Source organism: Lemur catta, chromosome 12 (genome assembly GCF_020740605.2).
Source record: "Lemur catta isolate mLemCat1 chromosome 12, mLemCat1.pri, whole genome shotgun sequence".
Taxonomy (NCBI): domain Eukaryota; kingdom Metazoa; phylum Chordata; class Mammalia; order Primates; family Lemuridae; genus Lemur; species Lemur catta.
Window position 1 is genome coordinate 90,609,372 of NC_059139.1, and position 19,839 is coordinate 90,629,210.

The window sequence follows — 19,839 nt, forward strand, 5'->3', positions numbered from 1 at the left end:
GTCAACTCACATTCACGTCGAGTCCCAAAGTGTTGAATTCTTGGCGAAGGAGGATGATGTGACCTGCGGGTTGAAGACGTGGCTCGTCACCAGGCGTGTTCAGACTCCGGGGTTCCAGTCTTTCCCTGCGACTCAGGGGCCTGGCGCTAGTCCTTTTGTAAGGGAAGTATGTGTACCTTTACCACATCCCTGTTCTCTCTTGTCTTTACCCAATTCTGAACCTTCTAACTTCTCTTTTCCCATTCTATGCGCTTCAGGAAGGGTTGCAGAAACCCCTCAAATTCCTTATCGGTTTGTGCAAGCACCACACACATGCGCACAAACACACACACACACACACACACACATCCAGTGCTTAGTGGAGTGTCTGGCAAAGAGTGTCGATGAGGTTTGAATGAATGGCTTATACAATAAAAGAATAACCAATACAATGAATTACATTGAAATATGAAGGCAGGTTTCAATATTTTGGAGCTGAATCAAGATGTTTTGTGGCTGGTTTTATCAAAGTAAATATAAAGATTCATCACTTTAGGGAATAGAGCCATTAGTATGGGTGTGTTTTCTAAGTTAAACTCATCAGTAGACATAAAAATTTCAGATTGATTCCTAAGCTACAACTGCAATGTGACTGGTAATTTTGCAAATGTAATGAGGTAAATGAGCACAAAGTATTGTAAGTATTAAGTCCTGAAAATAAATTATATATAAACAACTAGTTAAATCCAAGGATCTTCCAATTTTTTTTAAAAAAGAAAGGGATAACAACTAGTTAATTACTATTTATTAAGTTTATACTTTTGTCTAAGACAGTGATTCTCAAATTATTTTAAGTGGTCTCTGACCCTATCTTTAACTTTTTGTTTTCCTTACTGGTAAATGATACTTCATTAAGAAAGAATTTAGAAATACAGTAATGATTATAATAGCAAATTAATCTTACTGAATTTTTCTAGTCTAGATAATATGAAAAAATTATGTAAAACACATACATGGCAACACCTTATATTAATAAGATATGATCATGACTATTTCAATGATTAAATAACCAAAGAAGAAATACATGTAAATTATATACAAATTACATGCAAATGTGTATCTGCACCGGACAGTGTTAGAGCCCTCCAAATATATTTCACCGTCCCCCACTATGTGGTGGTGCTGGAACGTGAGCGGGTTTGATCCCACAGGTGGTTCTAAGCGTGGGTTCTGATGGACCCTTTCCCATTGCCACAGTGATTGGTTTGGGGTGGGTATAGATTTCAGACTGAGCCCAATCGACATTTCCTCAGTCATAGAGATTAGCTATTTTGGATTACTCAATTAGAAGCAAACAAAGAACTTCTGTTCTAAGGTTATGGAAAGCGATCTTCTCTTGCTATCTCCAACCACGCACAAAGTCACCTGTAGCCCTGGTTACTGCTGGCAGCCAACTCCACGCCCACGAGGAAAGCCAGCCTTCAGAAGAAGCCACGTTGTTTATGGAAGAATAGGGAGATGGAATGATACTGTGCTCGGATAGCATCAGCGATTAACCTTGAAACACCTATAACTTCTGGACCCCCCAGTCACATCAGCCAATAGATTCCCTTGTGAGTTGGCTACTGAGAGTTGGCTTTTCTGTTTCTCATGACTGGAAGTATCCTTCCCGGCATCACAGCCATCCACACACTGTCACCCTCCCGCTGCGAGCCATGAGGAGGTCATGGTGGAGAAGAGGACTTCAGAGAAACAGCTTCTTAGGATTCCCTACTACCACCTTGTTCGTTTTTACTTATTTGAGATTAGATTCTATATTAAAAATATATGAAAATCATTAAAGACATAAAAATATAATATTTGTAAAAATTATATTTGATTTTATACCTAATGAGTCTCTACGAAACTTTGTTAGAGACATAATTAGGGACATAAAAGACATGGAACTTAGAGTAGCAAAGCCTTGGAAAAGACACGAAGACTATTTAAAAACATACTAACGGCAGAAACAACCCGAAAGAGAAATCTCTTGGTTTAAGTGTACCAGGCTAACAAGTATGTCTTGGAACCGCCACTGTTTTGAACAATGCCTATCCCCAACATCTCAAACTGTGTTAGGCACAAAGATAATGATAAATATTTTCAAATGAATGAATGATTTACTCTCAAGAAGTGAGTACTATAAGAGAAAATTAACCATAGGAGAAACATAAATATGTACTCACCAATATAGTAGTAGCATTTTAAGGAAAACAGTGAATGTAAGCAAAAGAATGAATGATAATGGTGTTCTAAGTTGAACAATTATTGCCTGGGTAACAATAACATGCAAAATATAAATGCATGAATTAGGCTTTTATTGGTTGGAAGTGATAGAAAAAAATTCTGGCTAAGAAGAGAAAAACGGAATTAATTGGTAGCATATGGGGGCTCATGGAATCAGCAGAAGGCTGAGAATGGGCAGAAACCACGACTACTCCAGAGACTAAACACCACTTACTACAGGAAAAGGTGGGCCAGAATGTTGCTGTTTAAGGACAAGGTGGAGGTTGGTGGTGACCAGAATGAAAGCCATTTCGGTGGAGTCTATGAATATTTGCTTGGAGAAGATTGAAGAAAGCATGGAAAAATAAGCTACTTTTTTAAAGATTTTTTTCTATGAAAGGGAGTGCAGAAAGACATAAGGTCAAGAGAAGTTTGTCTGCCTTTCAACGGTGCTGTTTGGGCATGTCTCTGTGGCACGGGACTGCACCACTGGCCGGAAACTCCCTTCCCTGCAAGTGTCCCAAGGCTGGTTCCTTCTCACCCTTCACATCTCAGTTCTATGTCACCTTTTGGTACTAGTCTTATTATATTCTTTTATTTTCTCGAGAGTGCTTGTCCCTGTCTGTAATTATCTTCTGTATTTCTTTGCCTCTACCAACTAAAGTATGAAATTCATGGGAGCAGCTGTCTTGCTTGCCACTGTTAAACCAGCATCCAGAAAAATGCCTGCTACATGGCAGAACCTCAATAAATAAACAATGACTAGAACTTCAGCTGTTTCTTTCCTTCTTATATTACCTGTTTGAGATTCAAAGACCCAGGATGCAATTGCTAAAGAGCCAAGTTCAGTGCTGTGTAGACCTTTGTCTGGACAGGGTCTGCTCCCTCTTAGGGTATGTGGCAAGGCCAGGTACCTGAATTTGCTGTCCCTCCAAATCAGTATACAAGGGGAGAGAGGCAATTCTCACAGGGAAGTCAAATACCACTAGGGATTTGTGAGTGACAAATGCTGACTGCAATAAAGAATAGTAAGGAGGGAGCAGGTACTTTTCTTTCCTGCCACAAACAGGCCATAAGTGAAAAGTATTGACAGCTGCCAGTCTCATCCCTATGTTTCCTGAGTAAAGACTTTAGGACAAAGGGGGCGGACAAGTCTCCCTGCCTACACAGCTAAACATCCCTCTCCATGAATACAGGCTGGAACCTGGAGATAATTAGACCCACTGTATCAAGCAATCAGCAACACAGGGAAGAGGTCAAAAAAACAATAACAAGTGAGCTAGCTCAGTCTTAAGAGAAACAGAAAGAGCGCCTTTGCAATCAGCTGGAAGATGTTTTGGTTGTTGTGGTTCATGGCCTGATTTGTACTTGTTTGTGTGCTGGGACTTTGCTCTCTCTGTCACCTTCACCCTCTCCTCTTGTCCTCCCCGAGCACAGGCACACTCGCCCAGACTCCCAGACGTGGGCACGGTCACCTTGTGCTCATCACAGTGAGAACACAGTGAACTCCCCTAGGTCAGCTCTGTGAGAGGTGGTCATTTTTCTTCATGAGACTGCCCTGCACGGGAGAAGCACCTAGGAGGTTCCCCTGTCTAAATTTGTCTACTTATCTTTTTTTCAGTGTTTGGGATCTGTTCAGTTAGAAGAGTATTTTGGAAATCCAAGACCTGCTTCCTGTATTTATTTGTTTTCCAGTAGGAGACTAATGGCTACTGGAGTGACTGCACTGATGGAATGACGAGCGCAGGGCAGTCTCCATCTCATTCATGCTGAGCACCAGGCCTAGCACACATGGGTTTTCAACAAATATTTGGTGAAAAAATGAATAAACAAACAAATAAAAGAGTGAGTGGATGGATGAAAAAAAAAACAAACAAACAACAGCTCTTTCCTGAGCGCAGACTAAAGATCTCCACTGCAGCTTTCTCTCCCCTCCTCAGACACATCACTTCCTTGTAAATCTGCTCTCTGTTCTGTCGTGCTCTTTCTCGGTGCTGGGCTCTCCCTTCTACCCTCCTTTCTGGTCCTGTTGGTGCTCACTCACCCAAGTTGGAGGAGGCATCCTGATAATTATTGGCAGCAGAACATATAAAATTCCTCTTGTCATATGCACATTTGTGATTTCTGATTCTAAGAAAAGATACACTTTTGACAGCCTACAAGGTAAGTTTTCAGATTGTATGTAGTAGTGTACAGGAGCCCCAATAAGCTTACAGCATTTTTTCAGTTTAAAATAATGTTAATGGTGTAAGTGCCAATAATTTACATATATTTCTACAAATTTTGTTATATTAATAATACCCTTTTTTTCTTTAGGCCAATAAAGGAAAACTGGATAAATAGTTTTTCTTAAAATTTACTTTAATTTTTTAAAATAAGATCATCTGAATGACTTTCAATTATGAATACTTTAACTTAATCATGAAAGAAAAATACCATTAATTTCACTAGTTAGCCTTTTCAGTCTAGAATTCTGTTAGCCAAGATGTCTTTAATATATTTGCTAATTTCTTCACTGCCACCTTCTGAAATCTTTCCTAGGCAGTATTCCTTTAGGGAGGAGTGAGAGTTGAAAAGTCACTTTGTTTTTCAAGGACTTTTTGAAAGTCTGTTTTTGCACCAGCCATATCTCTCCACCTCTCTTTTTGACCAGCCAGATGTACGATAAGATTAATAGCCATTATAAATAATTAGTGCCAACAGTGCTTTTCACCAGCCATTATTGAGATGACCTTCCCTTTATAAAATATTATGAACCAACTACATGGTGAACATTTGCACATTCTTCTAAAATATTATATAATCCACTCTGTGGATTTTTTAATAAGATGGACTAAAGAAAACAGAAGAAAGTTAGAGCTGGACGGGATAACAGAAATAGTTCAAGTGGTTCTTTTAAAAATAAGCAAACCAAAGCATAGAGAGGTAAGCTGACTTGGCGATCCTGACCAGGCTGCTAGCCAGCTGCAGTGCCAGGGGCCCAGTCCTTGCCTTTCTAAATCCACGCAGCTAGTGTAGACTTTTCTACGCAGAACAACTGCTCAAGAGTTCTTAACTTTACTCAAAGGGTTGTTTTACCAAGGGGATGGGTAACTTAAAATTTTATTGGTGAAATAGATGCTAATTACACTCATGAACTGATAAGTTCCAACTATTCATTAATGTTGTGCTTATTTGTTCTATATGCTCCAACTCGAGAAACAAATTCTGTGATTAGAAACTTTACTGTCATACCAACCTAATTTATTTTGGGGTGGGCCGTGTGATAGGCTTGGTGAGTCTAGGACTTACAGATCAAAACCCAGAAGTGATTCTGGATCTGTAGACTGCAGAGCTCAGACATGTACTTCCTGCCAGAGCCCATCTGGGTCCATAAACGCATCCAGGGAGAGAGACAACAACTGGCCGGGAGAAAGTGGCTGGTAACTTCAGACAACCACCAGGAGAGAAGGGGCAGTGGCTGGGGTGAGCAGGGGCAGTGAGCAGACACCAGCGCATCAGGTGCAGTGCACCTGCCCTGCTGTCCCGTGCCAGGAAGGAAGCTTCACTTAGCAAGTGGCCAGGGGGGTCTTCTCTCTGGAGCCTGTGGGTCCTAGGGAAAGCTGACCACCCCAGTGAGGGGTCAGTCTGCAGAAAAACTTCTGCTTCCCTGTAAACCAGTCCATTGCCGGCGGTGCACCCTCTGCGACAGCAGTGTGCCTGTTTCCTTGGCACTGGTTCTGGATGTAAACATGCCCTGGGTTGAGCACAAAACCACTGCCTCTGCTCCACTTGGAATGGGTTTTCCAGAAATGATGACTATGTGGTGATTCGCCATCTGTTCTAGATCCGATTTGTGAGATGTTTTGAGGGGTTACTGTGGCTTTGTAACTGAGATTTTTTTTCCTTTGGGAAGTTAACTGCCCTTTCCATAGCCATTGTGGTTGCCTAGCAACAAAGGACAGCAGAGCCTGGCAGGGATTCCAAAACTCTAAGGGGAGTGGAGACCGTGTCTGTCCGTGGACAGGGGATCCTAGTGGGCCGGCTTGAGATGGGGGAATGTTACAGCAGGGACTCTGGGCTCCCCGACTCTGAAAGCACAGAGAGAAGCAGGTAAGTTCCCAGCTCCTCTTATCCCAAAATACTTCATGGGAATTTCTGGATAAAATAGCCTTCCCTCAGTACTTAGAAAAAAAAACAAAACCTTTCTTTAAAGTCTGGGGAATAACAGCAGACAGACTTTTCTTCCTTTCCTGGAGAATGCCCCCTTTCTTTGAAAGCTGCTGTCTTCCCAGGTCATAGGGCAGGTCCTGACATGCAGTCGGGGTTCAGTAAATATTTGTTGAATGAATAAAACATCCTTCACTCGCTCTTCTCAAAATCACATACTCACCCACTTCGCCCATTTTACTAGAGTGGGAAGTGGGAGGGGTGCTGAGCCAGCCCTCTTTCCGAACCACTAAAATGAAATGTCACCTTCACCACTCTTGCCAAGAGATACACACACACAAAGCTGGGTCATTCCTTCCCTCCATGGTCCCCAAATAAATACCCAAATCAACTCTGGCTACACATATGGAAGTACGGTTCATCTCTATAATTGATCTACCATTAATTACTGGAAGTTTCGTATGTTGACACAATACTCATTTCTTCTTCAAATGTGGAAATATCTTCCATTTAGAATTTTCTTTTAAATCTTGAGTGAGAGGTGACCACACCTTCTCTACAGAAGGAGCTATATCCTGGAGAACAGTACCCTACGTGAGGTGTGCACATGATATCCTGGCTGTGTGTTCAGTTTTAAAACGTATTTTCCTTATGTGAATGTGTGAGACTTGTTTGTATTTGCTTTTTGCGTTGGGTTTGTGGTCCATGGATGATAAAGAAAATTCACAATTTCCCGAAGATCTTGGGTAAAATGTAGTTTCTGTGTGCAGAGGAGTCCATGACCCTCAAAAGATGAACACTCTTTAGGAGGGAGGAAGTTTTTGTTTTTTTTTTTTTGTTAAAGCAAACAAAATTTAGCAAACACTCATTTTCTTTTGATTTCCCTGAACAAAGCAACTAAAGATATGTCAATATGGAGACAGTTGGAGAGGTAAACATAAGGTTACCAAATGGAGGGAAAATGTCCTGCAATTAACAACTGTGAAATAAATAGCCCTATGTGCAACCAGCAGAAAACCCAAGTGAAAAGCTGGACTTTGTTTCACTGTAAATTGTCATTAGCATCTTTGTCCTCCTGCTGTATGGAGCTGAGTGTTCTGTGCGAGTAGAGAGCAGGGCTTTTGAGGCAGGAGCGGGAGAACCACACTCTGCTTATTGACCTCTAGGTGGGTTCAATTCCGCTCCTTCCCTTCCAAGCAGGAACAAACTGGTCCCATGTGTCTATTGGCTGCCCTTCTCTTTTTCCCTCCTCTTCTTCTCTTCTCATGCCCTTGAGACAGACCGTCTCCACAGTTTCCATAAACTGAATGGGAACTTGCCCCTCAGTTGTCTAAGCAAGAGAGGCTTACGCCCTGGATGCAATTAACCTAAAGAACAAAAAAGTGTTTTCCCAGGAAATCCTCTCCTATAGGAATTGAGTGCTCGACAGCTATACCAATTTTATTAAAATCATTTATTCATGTGGACTAATTGGTGGCTAATTACTATTCCAGTTCTGCATAAAAAGCATGGAATAAAATGTTTAGAAAGTAAATAGGAAGGCATTTCATTATAGGAAGGAAATTTTTATGTTCTTGTAAAGCACTGAGAAAAAGACCACTATAGGGCTTATGTGTTGTATTCTCACTCCTTGCCAATAGAAATTTAAAGAAGTTTTTCCAGTTTCCTCATGAACCCTGAAGTAAGAAAATACTGTAATAAAAACAAGCTTCATAAATACATTTGTTAATTATAATTTGTTTTATCTCAAGGCTAATAGGCTTTCTAAAGCTTTTTTTTTTCTTAATTATTGTACAACATGACTTCTACTGTGTATGCTGAGTTACTATGGTTACTCTGAGGCCATGACTCATGACCTTTAAACATTATTGTCAGGCAGCCAAAGCTCTCTCATTTTCAAATCAGTAGTTTTGTTTCAGCTTATTAAAAGAAGGTGGTTCCAAAGAGTTCTTTCTGTGGTGCATTTGCAGCATATCTGAATAAGCATATAAGGGTGCTGTACTCACAATGTTTTATTTTGTTTGGCTTCATTCAGTGACAAAATATTAATTTTTTGCTCGGCATGGCTTTAGGTGTATAAAAAATAAGCAAAGCATCTAGGAGGGTGTCACTGAGAAATGCAAAAACACAGACAGACAAATAATTATTGCATTGTGAAATGTAATAAGGGTTATAAGAGACAGATGTCCAAAAACTGCTTGTAGCTTATAGAGTCAAGAAACACTTCTGACTAGTAGGGTGACAGGGGCTTCAGGAGGAGGTAGCATATGAGTTATGGCATGAAGAAACGGTAAGACGTCAACAAGCAGGGAAGAGAGCATGAGGGTTCTCGTCAGAGGAAACAACTTAAGGAAAGGATAAACACATACTCTAGAACCATTAGATAGGACAGTTTAGTGATGATACCAGTTTTGTGTAGCGCACGGAACTGACAGAAGATAAAATTAGTTAGAAGGTAAGAGGGCTGCTTATTAAGGTCCTGCAAAGCCATTTGCTGGTTTGCCCAGCAACTGTATGACCAAAAGCTTATTTTCCATTTCATGACAAAGAGGTTTGGTCAAGTAGAAAGCACCAAAATACAGAGTTTTGCTGATTCACCTACCATGCGAGAAGAGTAATTATCTCTCTCAGAACCCCAGCGTCTCCTTCCACTGAGAATTTAATTAATTTTGCTCAGTAATCACTGATTACTTTGTGAACATTTTTAAATTGTTCTAAATTGTTCGAAAAGTGAGACAAATGCACAGAAATATGAAAACAGTATATTCATTGGGGGAATAATACCTTAGGATTTAAAAGTAAGGCTTATTGTTTGGCAACAATAGGATGGAATCTTTTACAACTATGAGGTTTTGAAATCATTCACTTATTCATTCAACAAATATTTTTGCACCATCCTATCCCTCTTCAAGATGCTGCGGATGGAATAACAAAAATGACAGAAAAAAATTCTCTCTCCTCAAGGAGTTTACATTTTTAGTTAAGAAGACATATAGAAATATAATAAATAAGCAAATTATATGTTAGAAATTGGTACGTACTATGGAGAAAAACAAAGTCTGGTGAGGAGGTGAGGGGTTCAATGTTAAATGACATGCATATGGTAGATCTCACTGAGGTGCTGATACCTGAGCCAAGACAAGAAGGAAGGGCGAGTACGCCACGTGGATAGATGGAGGGAAAGTGTCCTGGGGGCTGAGTGGAGACAGTGATTGGAAGAGGCAGTGACGGGTCACTGTCAAAAGCGATGAGTCGTGACAAATGACCACTGGGTCTAGTACCCCGGAGATCTTCGGTGAATTTGACAAGTACAGTTTCTGTGGAGTGGTACTGGTGAAAGTCTGGCTGTAGTGGCTTTAGCAAATAATTGGAGACAGTGAGAATACAGTTTTGCTATAACCTTTATGGCACGAGGACTCGGCGGATCAAGCAGAAACTAAAGGGTTAGGAGCACCCAGGACGGGACGCAGGGCGTCTGTGGGCCGAGGGACCCCGCCCGGGAGGGGCGGCCGGAGGTAGCGCCAAGGGCATGAGACAAAGAGTCCCCTAAGTCTGCTTCCTCCTTCTATTTTTTTTTTAGTTGAAGTAAGAGATTTTGCAGGTTTTCAGAACAGACTGTACTGTTCAGACTGCTTATTCTCAAGAGAACCTATAAAGGCTATTTTATCTTCTGCAAGAAAAGTTTACATTCCATTACTTTTATTTCCTTTTGAAATGACCAGAAATTGACATTTGGAGGAAATACTTTGGAACATTTATCTGAAACGTTGCAGGGTAAAAGAGCCATTTGATGTCAGGCGGCCGGGAGCGGGAACGGGGTGGGGGCGGCGCGCGCATGCGCACACGGGTGCCTGACCTGCAGTTTCCGAATTCCCTATTCTGTTTCAGCGCTTCGTCAGACAGTTCAGAGTCAGATATGCGACAAAAAAACGAAGTATTGGTAAGAAATGAAGTTTGAATCCTTTTTAAAAACATTGTTACTGTTAATGAAACTAACTTCTTTAATTCATATTGATATTTTCTTGATATAGTTTAATTTTCACATTTTAAAAATAGAACATGGAGTGTCCCTTTCCAAGCAGAAGCCTGCGGGTGGGCGGGGGCGGCGACCGTGGGCTGTCACCGCCGGGGTTGGGGGACGCGCGGCCTTTGCCTCTGGACGTGTCGCAAACGCCGCGCCCGCGGCCCTGCCGCAGTGTGGACGTGCCGGGCCACCCTGAAGGACGCGCTTATACACGGGAAAGTCCTGGAGTTCGGACACGAAGGCCACAGATCGGGTGCAACACACTGTTCGGTTAGGTAGGCCCGGCTTGAAGTCACGGTCTATGCCAGGTCCATGTGGTTTCATTCTCTGTCGGGTCGGCTGGCAACACGCCTAGCTGTGACCCTCGGGGTCTTCTGATTGCGAGGACTCTGTCGCGCCCGGGAAGGCGGGCTCTTTCCCCCTGAGCGCTGTCGGGGTCGCTAGGCCTCGGGCCACACTGTGTGGGTCGCTGAGGAGCGTTGGCGCTGGGTGATGGTACGTGAAAGGCATTACAGTAGCTCGCTACTTTTATGTAAGGTGGAGAATTTCCCTAAACAAAGAAAAAAATAAGCTATCCGTATTTCCCCAAGAGCTCTTGATTCGGTGTTGGGACCCTCTAGACTCCACCGAGGACATTTCTGGAACAGCCCTCCCAGCGCTAATGCAGAGGCGGGGAGGGATAGTCCCAGGACTAGGAATCCGGCTGCATTTGCCGCCTGCAAGCTGTGCGATGATAGCCAAGGTCGTTTAAACTCTGAGCCGTAGTTTTCATCTATAGAACAAGGATGATGTTATTTAAACAGCCTACTTAAAATAAGATGTTTGGGTTGTGAAAATAGTAAAGTACCTACAAGGGTAGGGATGTATGGCTAGTTGGAATTGAGAGCATTCAAATGCACTGGCCTGAGGCCCCGTGGACTTGGCACTTCAGTTTCACTGTTTGTTTCTGGATTCAGCAGTTCTTGTCTATCACTCCCACCCCACCCAGCAGCATTGGCTACAAACAATGGATTCCCTTAGGAGGTACATACACACACACACACACACACACACACACACACACACACACACACACACAGAACCCCACTTCTGCACAATAATTTTTGTTAATAAAACGTTAATTCCTCTATTCTCAGTGTAGTTCATTTAATCTGGCCCCAAACTGGACGTAGCTCTCACATCCACAATAATTTTCAGAAAGAGAGTTTCTGTTGAAGAAATACAAGTCAAAGGGAAACCAAAATAGATTAGTAGAATGTAGTTTTAGTTAAAATTGTGTTTTCTGATGCCTGATGTTAGTGATTATTTATTTATTTAATCTTATATTGCTTCAACTAGGAAAACAAAGCCCTAATAATGAATTCTGATTTTATTTAATGGAGCTGTTTATGATTCTGCTGCCCAAAGAGAAAGAGTGTGCCTCATCAGACCACATGAAAACAATTTTTCTCTGTGTGATGGGGGCCTTTGGGTTTCAGAAGCAGGAGACCACAGAAAACCAATCTCCGCTAGCAGCCCGAATCAGTCAGCACCCTAGAGGTAGGGCTCTCCTGGCTGCGTGCACGCTGAAAGGACAAGGTGCCAATGACCACATTTAGGATTTCTGCCTGGGGCTTCCAATTAGCTTCCTGAAGTTCAGAATCCATCCCCTTCCAATTTATATTTGACAAGATTGGGAGCCCCAGGGCTTGAAGGAACTGGTTCTGCTTTAGTTTCTGTCTTTTCATATTTCTAAAAGAACACACTTAGCTGGAAGAAGTTAGGATTACAGAGCTCAAGGTCCTGGGATAGCCACAATTACTGCTGCCTCCTTCCACAGCACATGGAACTTCTTAGTCATAGAACTCAGCAGAACAGACCCTATGTGCCAGGAGGAACCAAATTGCAGGTGGATCTCAGTTGCCTCTTCTAAATAACTTTAATATTTGTGGAGATGATTGAGGTGATGAAATCTTTTCAGTTCTGTAAAGATTTCTTGACCACCCAAGTTCTTTATTTGCCTTTACTGTGCTGTTCTCTGGATCTGCTTTAACTTTTGGACTCCCTTGGTAAGCTGAGCATTGCTAAAGTGAGGACTGGGCTTTATTGGTCTCTGTGTCTTCAAGACAAAATTTCAGATATCAAAATGGCTCTCAATCTGCATCATTTGAAATAAAACAAATGGACCAAACTCCAGGCGTAGTAACTAGGTGATTGAGTTACGTTCTCCCTCTGGGTCCTTAGAGCAGCATGTGAGGGTAGTGCCTGGCATCATCGCTATTATATTGATACTTTTATTCTTATTCTTGTTACCAATTTAGAAATTAAGAAATTGAGATTCAGGGAGATCCAAGGAGCTCCAGATGTTGAATGATCACTATATAGTGGGAATAATATGGGATAATCCAGTAAGACTTTATTTACATTTACTACCCAGGAGCCAGGTTGTCCCCATTTATCTCAACTCTGTTCCTTTGGGCCTGTTGGAGAATTATAATGGAATGTTGTTGGAACTGTCGCGCCTTTGCTCCATCGGCTAGTGCATATAAATCATCTCATTTGAAATTGTTTAGGAAATAAAAATTCTATTTCAAGGAGGCTTGGCTTTGCTTGCTTTAAACTATTTCTGAGAATCCAGACACATAGAAATGAGTGATGTAAAACATACGATGTCATTGGTTATGTGGAGTGGCATATCCAAAATTCAGAATGTAAGTATGAATTCATTAGTGCTACAATCTATATGAACTATTTCACTTACTGTGCAAAATTAGGCTTATTATAAAATCTCACAAGCCATTTAGCTTTCAAGTTGTAATTTAGTGATGACTCTACTAAAGAATTATTAAATGCCAATGACACAAAAGCACTTTTTAATTTGTAATTTGTAAGATCAGAATGATAGCCCACTATATTTGAAGTCAGCTTTACAAAATACGTTAAAGTAACTAAAAGATTTGACATTTGATAAATTAGGGAAGGCAAACAGTGTCAAATTATATAAATTCTGTTCTTCCTTTAATACTTGGTATAATATATTATTAGTTGTGCTGGAAACATATATTTGGTCACACTTCTGGTATCTATACATGTTAACTTTCTAGGATGGCTTTCAAAAGATTCTTCCCTTTGATAGAAAACTTTCAAATCATTAATGAATCAAGCTTGTCAATATATTGCTTGTGTTTTAAATGAACATTTCAAATGCTTTAAAGTATTAATATATGTTCCTATTTATTGCTAAAATGAGAGCACTACAGAACTATATTTCTATGTATATTTAAAGATGTGTTCCTATTCTAAGTAATAGGTTATTTTGTTTTATTTTTTATCACTGTAATAGGCAAGAAGTTATGTCTCAGAACTTTTTTTGCCTTTCTCTCCTACCTTTTTTCTTTCTTTCTTTCTTCTCTCTCTCTCTCTCATTCTTTCTTTCTTTCAGCTTTATGGAGGCAAAATTGACACATTTAAGGTATTAAAGTTGATCAGTTTTGAGATATGTATACACACATCACCACAATCAAGATAATGAATTTATCTATCACCCTTAACAGCTTCTCATGCCTCTTAGTAATCCCCCACACCTGCCTCTACCCACCTGCCCACACCCCTCAAGCATTTCCTTGAACTTGATATAAACGGAGGCAGACAGAGCATACCCTTTTTTACCACCTTCTTTTTCACTCAGAAAAAGTGATTGCAAATTCATCCATGTTGTATCAATAGTGCTTTTTATGTTCATGGGGGATATTTGTCTGTAGGTTTCTGTTTTTGTTGTGTCCTTTCGTGGCTTTGGTATCAAGGTGATACCAGCTCACAGAATGAATTAGGGAGGATTCCCTCCTTCTCAGTGTTAGAGAATAATTTCTATATGATATGTACCAGTTCTTCTTTGTAGGTCTGGTAGAATTTAGCTGTGAATCCGTATGGTCTGGGACTTTTTTTCTTGGTAGATATTTTATTAGTGCTTCAATCTTACTGCTCACTGCTCATTACTATTCGTTCAGAATTTCTATGTCTTCCTGATTCAGGTTGGGGAGGTCATGTGTTTCCAGGAATTTATCTGTCTCCTCTACGTCTTCTAGTTTGTGTGTGGAGAGATTTTCATAGTATTCACAGATGATATTTTGTATTTTGTAGATGGTATCAGTTGTATTGTCTCCTTTTTCATTTTTGTTTGAGCTTATTTGGGTCCTTTCTCTTCTATTTCTGGTTAATCTAACTAGAGCTCCATCCATTTTGTTTATCTTTTCAAAGAACCAACTTTTTGTTTCATTGATCCTTTTTTTTCCCATTTCATTTAGTTCTGCCCTGAGATTTATTTCTTTTCTTCTGCTAGATTTGGGTTTGATTTGTTCTTCTTTTCCTACTTCCTTGAGGTATAACATTAGATTGTTAATCTGTGATCTTTTTGTCTTTTTGATGTAAGCATTTAAGGCTATGAATTTCCCTCCTAACACTGCTTTCACTGTACCCCAGAGATTTCTGATGCTTGTGTCATGATTGTCATCCAGTTCAAGAAAATCTTTTGATTTCCATCTTAATTTCATCATTGACCCAAGGATCATTAGCAGCAAGTTGTTGAATTTCCATGACTTTGTGTAGATTTGAGAGTTCCTCTTGGAGTTGATTTCTAGTTTTATTCCACTGTGATCTGAGAAGATACATGGAATGATTTTGATTTTTCTGAATTTGATGAGACTTGTTTGGTGGGCTAACATATGGTCTATTTTGGAAAAGATCTCATGTGCCTATGAGAAGAATGTATATTCTACAGTTTGGAGGTTGAATGTTCTGTATATGTCTGTAGGTCCATTTGTTCTAGAGTCCCATTTAAGCCCAGTGTTTCTTTGTTGATCTCCCTCCTTGATGATCTGTCCAGTTCTTTGTGAAGTGTTGAAGTCCCCAGAAATTATGGTGTTTTTGTTTATTTCTTTGCTTAGATCAAGTAGTATTTTATTTATGAATCTGGTAGCTCCTATGTTAGGTGCATGTGTATTTAGAATTTAGGATTGTTGTATCTTCTTGCTGAATTGCTCCCTGTATCATTATACAGTGACTGTCTTTGTCTGTTTTTTTCACCATTGTTGATTTAAAGTCAATCTTATCTGATATGAGAATAGCTACTCCTGATCACTTTTGGTTTCTATTCATGTAGAATATTTTTTCCATCCCTTTACCTTGAGTCTATGAGTATTCTTGCAAGTTAGATGGGTTTCTTGGAGATAGCAGATGCGTGGGGTGTGTTTTTTCATCCATTCAGCAAGTCTACATCTTTTAAAAGGAGCATTAAAAACATTTATGTTCAATGTTAGTATTGATGTGTGAGATACTGTTCTGTTCACCATGTTGAATGATACTTGGTTGCTTTGTTTTCTCCCTTGTGTTACTGTTTTATGAGTCCCCAGCTTTAACTTCCCAGTGTTTTTACATTGGTGGGTATGATTGCTCTTTTCCATGTATACAGCATGTTTAAGTATTTCCTGTATGGCAGGTCTAGAGGTGACAAATTCCCTTAGTATTTGCTTATCTGGGAAAGATTTTATTTCTCCTTTGTTTATGAAACAGTTTACAGGACACAAAATTCTTGGCTAGGAGTTACTCTGTTTAAGAAGACTAATAATGGGACCTCAATCCCTTCTGTCTTGAAAGGTCTCTGCTGAGAGGTCTGCTGTTAGTCTGATGGGTTTTCCTTTGTAAGTAACTTGTTGCTTTTGTCTTGCAGCTTGGAGGATTTTCTCCTTCACTTTGACTTTGGTCCAGCTGATGACTATACGTCTTGATGATGTCCTGTTTTCTATGACTCTTCCAGGTGTTCAATGACCATCTTGTATCTGGATATCTAAACTTCTGGCAGTATCAGGGAAGTTTTCCTCTATTATTCTCTCAAACAGGTGTTCCATACTTACTGCTTGCTTTTCTTCTCCCTCAGGGATACCTATAATCCTTACATTAGTTCACTTTGCATAATCCCATATTTCTTGCAGAGATTGTTTATTCTCTTTGTTCCTTTTTCTGCCTTTATTTTACTGACTGGGTACTTCAAAATCCTTGTTTTCAAGCTCTGAAATTCTTTCTTCTGCTTGTTCTAGTCTGTTGTTAAATATATCTGGTGTATTTTGAAATTTCCTGAATGACTCTTTCGTTTCTTTCATTTCTCTTATTTCTTTTCAAATGTTATCTGTCTCTTTAGTGAATTTTTCATTCATGTACTGAATTTGGTTTTTGTTCCTTTGAGATGGTTTTCTACCATCTCCTCAACTCCATTCATCTTACTTGCTAGCGGTAATCTGAAGTCCATATCTGTCATTTCAACAATTTCGTTTTGGTTGGAGTTCATTACTGGGGAGATACTGTGATCCTTTGGGGGTGTCGAGACAGCCAGGTTTTCATGTTGCTGGAGTTTTTATGCTGATGCCTTCTCATCCGAGGCCACTTCTCTTAGCTAAAAACAGACAGCAGACATGGTGCACCTGTTCTCCTCTGCCGGGACCTCTGTTGCCTGGTGAAGATAGGGATGGGTCCCTGGACGGGTTGTTTGGGTCCCACTCTGGAAACTTGACCCGGCAGGAGAGGGGAGGATGCACTGTGAGCCTTTAATGCTGCTGCTCTGTTGCATCTCCCTTTCCATTCCCCTGTGGTTGTCACCAGGCTGCTGCGGCAGGGCCAGCCCCTGTGCCAGGTGTGCACACAGGTGCAGCTGGCTGGTGGGATGGGGAGTGCATGTGGGATGGAGGAGTCCACTGGGCATGGCATGCACATGTGCAGGCCTGGGCAGTGGAGGTGCCAGGCTCTGGAGGAAGGGCGTGAGGTCCCTGCAGGGTGTAGTGTAGAGTGTAGTAGGTGCACAGGGCATAGCAGCCCCACTGGCCCATGGGACGTGCAGAGTGGATCAGCAGGTCACAGGTCACCTGCAGGGTGGAGTGGGACCCCCAGACAGAGTGGACCCACAGATCAGGGTGCCTATGTGGGATGGAGCAGGCCCATGGGGTTCAGTGCTCATGTCCGCAGGCCAGAGTGGCTGCAGGGCAGGGCACACACAGGTCATGGAAGCCAGGGCACCTGTGCAGGATGATGTGGGTCTGTGGCATGCAGTCTGCCCAGATCCAAAGACCAAGGCTGCACTGCTTTTCATCCTAGTTGGGGCCTTTCAGGCAGCAGTGGTGGCAGTAGCAGTCCAGCTGCCCCAGCAGTGGGCACCAGTGACTATGGGCACATGCTCTGCCTGGGTCCCACGGGAAGTGCAGTTGAATAGGAGCACCCAGGTCACAGCAGTGCGTCCCAGGCCCATGGTCTCCTGCTCTGCCCGGGGTCCCTGGTGGTGATGGCGACAGGGGTGCGTGTCACCCACCCACAGGCTGCACATAAGTGCCAAGATTACCTGTTCCGCCCCAACCCGGGGGAATGGGGGAGGCTGCAGGCACAGATTGAACCCCTGGGCAAAAGCAGCTTTCCGAGGTTGGGATGTTGCTTGTAACCGCCCAGAGGCCTGCCGCAGTGCAGGGGCTGTTCTGCTGCCCTGGCTGTAGTGTCTCCAGGGAAGCATGGTGCCTGAGAGTTTCTCCTCTGTCCCTTTCCTACGTGTGGGTGCCCTTCCTAATCGCCTCTGATCCTGCTGAGGAGCTCACCCACTTCTGTCTTCACTTCACTCCTGTCTGCTGTCCGTGGGTTCCCGGTGCTCTCACTCAGACGATCTATCCAAAAGCAGGTATCTATTCACCACTTTTCATCCTCTCTGTGAGAGTGCTGTTGTGCAGGCTGCTTCTAGTCTGCCATCTAGGCCTCTCTCCAGAGGCACTTTAGTTTAATGTAATCCTATTTGTCTATTTTTGCTTTGGTTGCCGGTGCTATTGAGATTTTATTCAAAAAATCCTTACCCAGACCAGTGTCCCAAAGCATTTCCACTATGTTTTATTCTTGTAGCTTCATAGTTTCAGGTCTTACATTTAAATCTTTAATTCATCTTGAGTTGATTTTTGTAAGTTATGAGAGATGTGGGACTAGTTTCATTCTTCTGCACATGGATATACAGTTTTCCCGGCACCATTTATTGAAGAGACAGTCCTTTCCCGGGTGTGTACTCTTGGTGCCTTTGTTAAAGATCAGTTGACTGTTAACACAGTGGATTTCTGGGTTCTCTATTATGTTCCATTGGTCTGTTATGTTGGTTTTTTATGCCAGTGCCATGCTGTTTTGGTTACTATTGCTTTGCAGTATATTTGGAAGTCAGATAGTGTGATGCCTCCGGCTTGTTATTTTTCCTCAAGATTTCTTCAGGGTCTTTTGTAGTTCCCTTAAAATTTTATAATTGTTTTTTCCATCTCTCTGAAGAATATCATTGGTATTTTGATAGAGATTGCATTGAATCTATAAATCACTTAGGGTAGTATTAACAATATTAATTTGTGTCCATGAACATGGGATATCTTTCCATCTATTTGTGTCTCAATTTCTTTCATCAGTGTTTTGTAGTTTTTACTGTAGAGATCTTTCACCTCCTTGGTTAAATTTATTCCCAGATATTTTATTTTTTTGATAGCTATGGTAAAGGAGATTGCTTTCTTGATTTTTTTCAGATCATTTGCTTTCAGCATACAAAAAGAAACACCACTATTTTTGTATGTTAATTTTGTGTCCTGCAACTTTACTGAATTTGTTTATTGGTTCTAACAGTGTTTTTGTGAAGTCTTTAGAGTTTTCTGTATATAAGACTATGTCACTTGTAAACAAGGAAGATTTGACTTCCTCCTTTTCAATTTGGATGCCCTTCATTACTTTCTTTTGCCTATAACTAGGACTTCCAATACTGTGTTGAATATAAGATAATACAAGTGGGCATCATTGTCTTGTTCCCAATTTTAGATATAAAGCTTTCAACTTTTCCTCATTCCGTATGTTAGCTCTGGGTTTGTCATATGTGGCCTTTACTACGCTGAGGTTCATTCTATACATAAATTGTGGAGAGTTTTTTCATGAAGGGGTGTTGAATTTGATTAAATGTTTTTTGTGCCACTATTGAGATTATCATACGGTTTTTGTCCTTCATTCTGTTGATGTGATGTATCACACTGATTGATTTGCATATGTTAAACCTTCCCTGCATCCCTGGGATGAACCCCACTTAATTATGATGAATAATCTTTTTGATGTGCTGTTGGATTCAGTTCACTGGCATTTTGTTGAAGATTTTTGCATCTATGTTCATCAGGGATATTGGCCTGTAGTTGTTGTCTTTGTTGTTTCCTTGTCTGGTTTTGGTATTAGAGAAATGCTAGCCTCATATAATGAGTTAGGAAGAATTTCCTCATTTCAATTGTTTGGAATAACTTAAGAATAATTGGTAGTAGTTCTTTAAATGGTTTGGTGGACTAACAGTGAAGCCATCGGATCTTGAGGTTTTCTTTGATGGAAGCCTTTTTGTTACTGATTCAATCTCATTACTT

The 19,839-nt window shown here is 41.1% G+C and overlaps 1 protein-coding gene across 1 annotated transcript in view; it reads left to right on the forward strand.

The window, feature by feature from the left end:
• Positions 1–6,274: 6,274 nt before the first annotated feature.
• Positions 6,275–19,839, forward strand: part of CCDC192 (coiled-coil domain containing 192) — a 200,612-nt gene continuing 187,047 nt past the window's right edge. Inside the window, exons 1-2 of the mRNA XM_045565894.1 lie at positions 6,275–6,336; positions 10,282–10,333. Of these exons, the coding sequence (XP_045421850.1) occupies positions 6,275–6,336; positions 10,282–10,333 (114 nt within the window). The remainder of the gene's footprint in view (positions 6,337–10,281; positions 10,334–19,839) is intronic.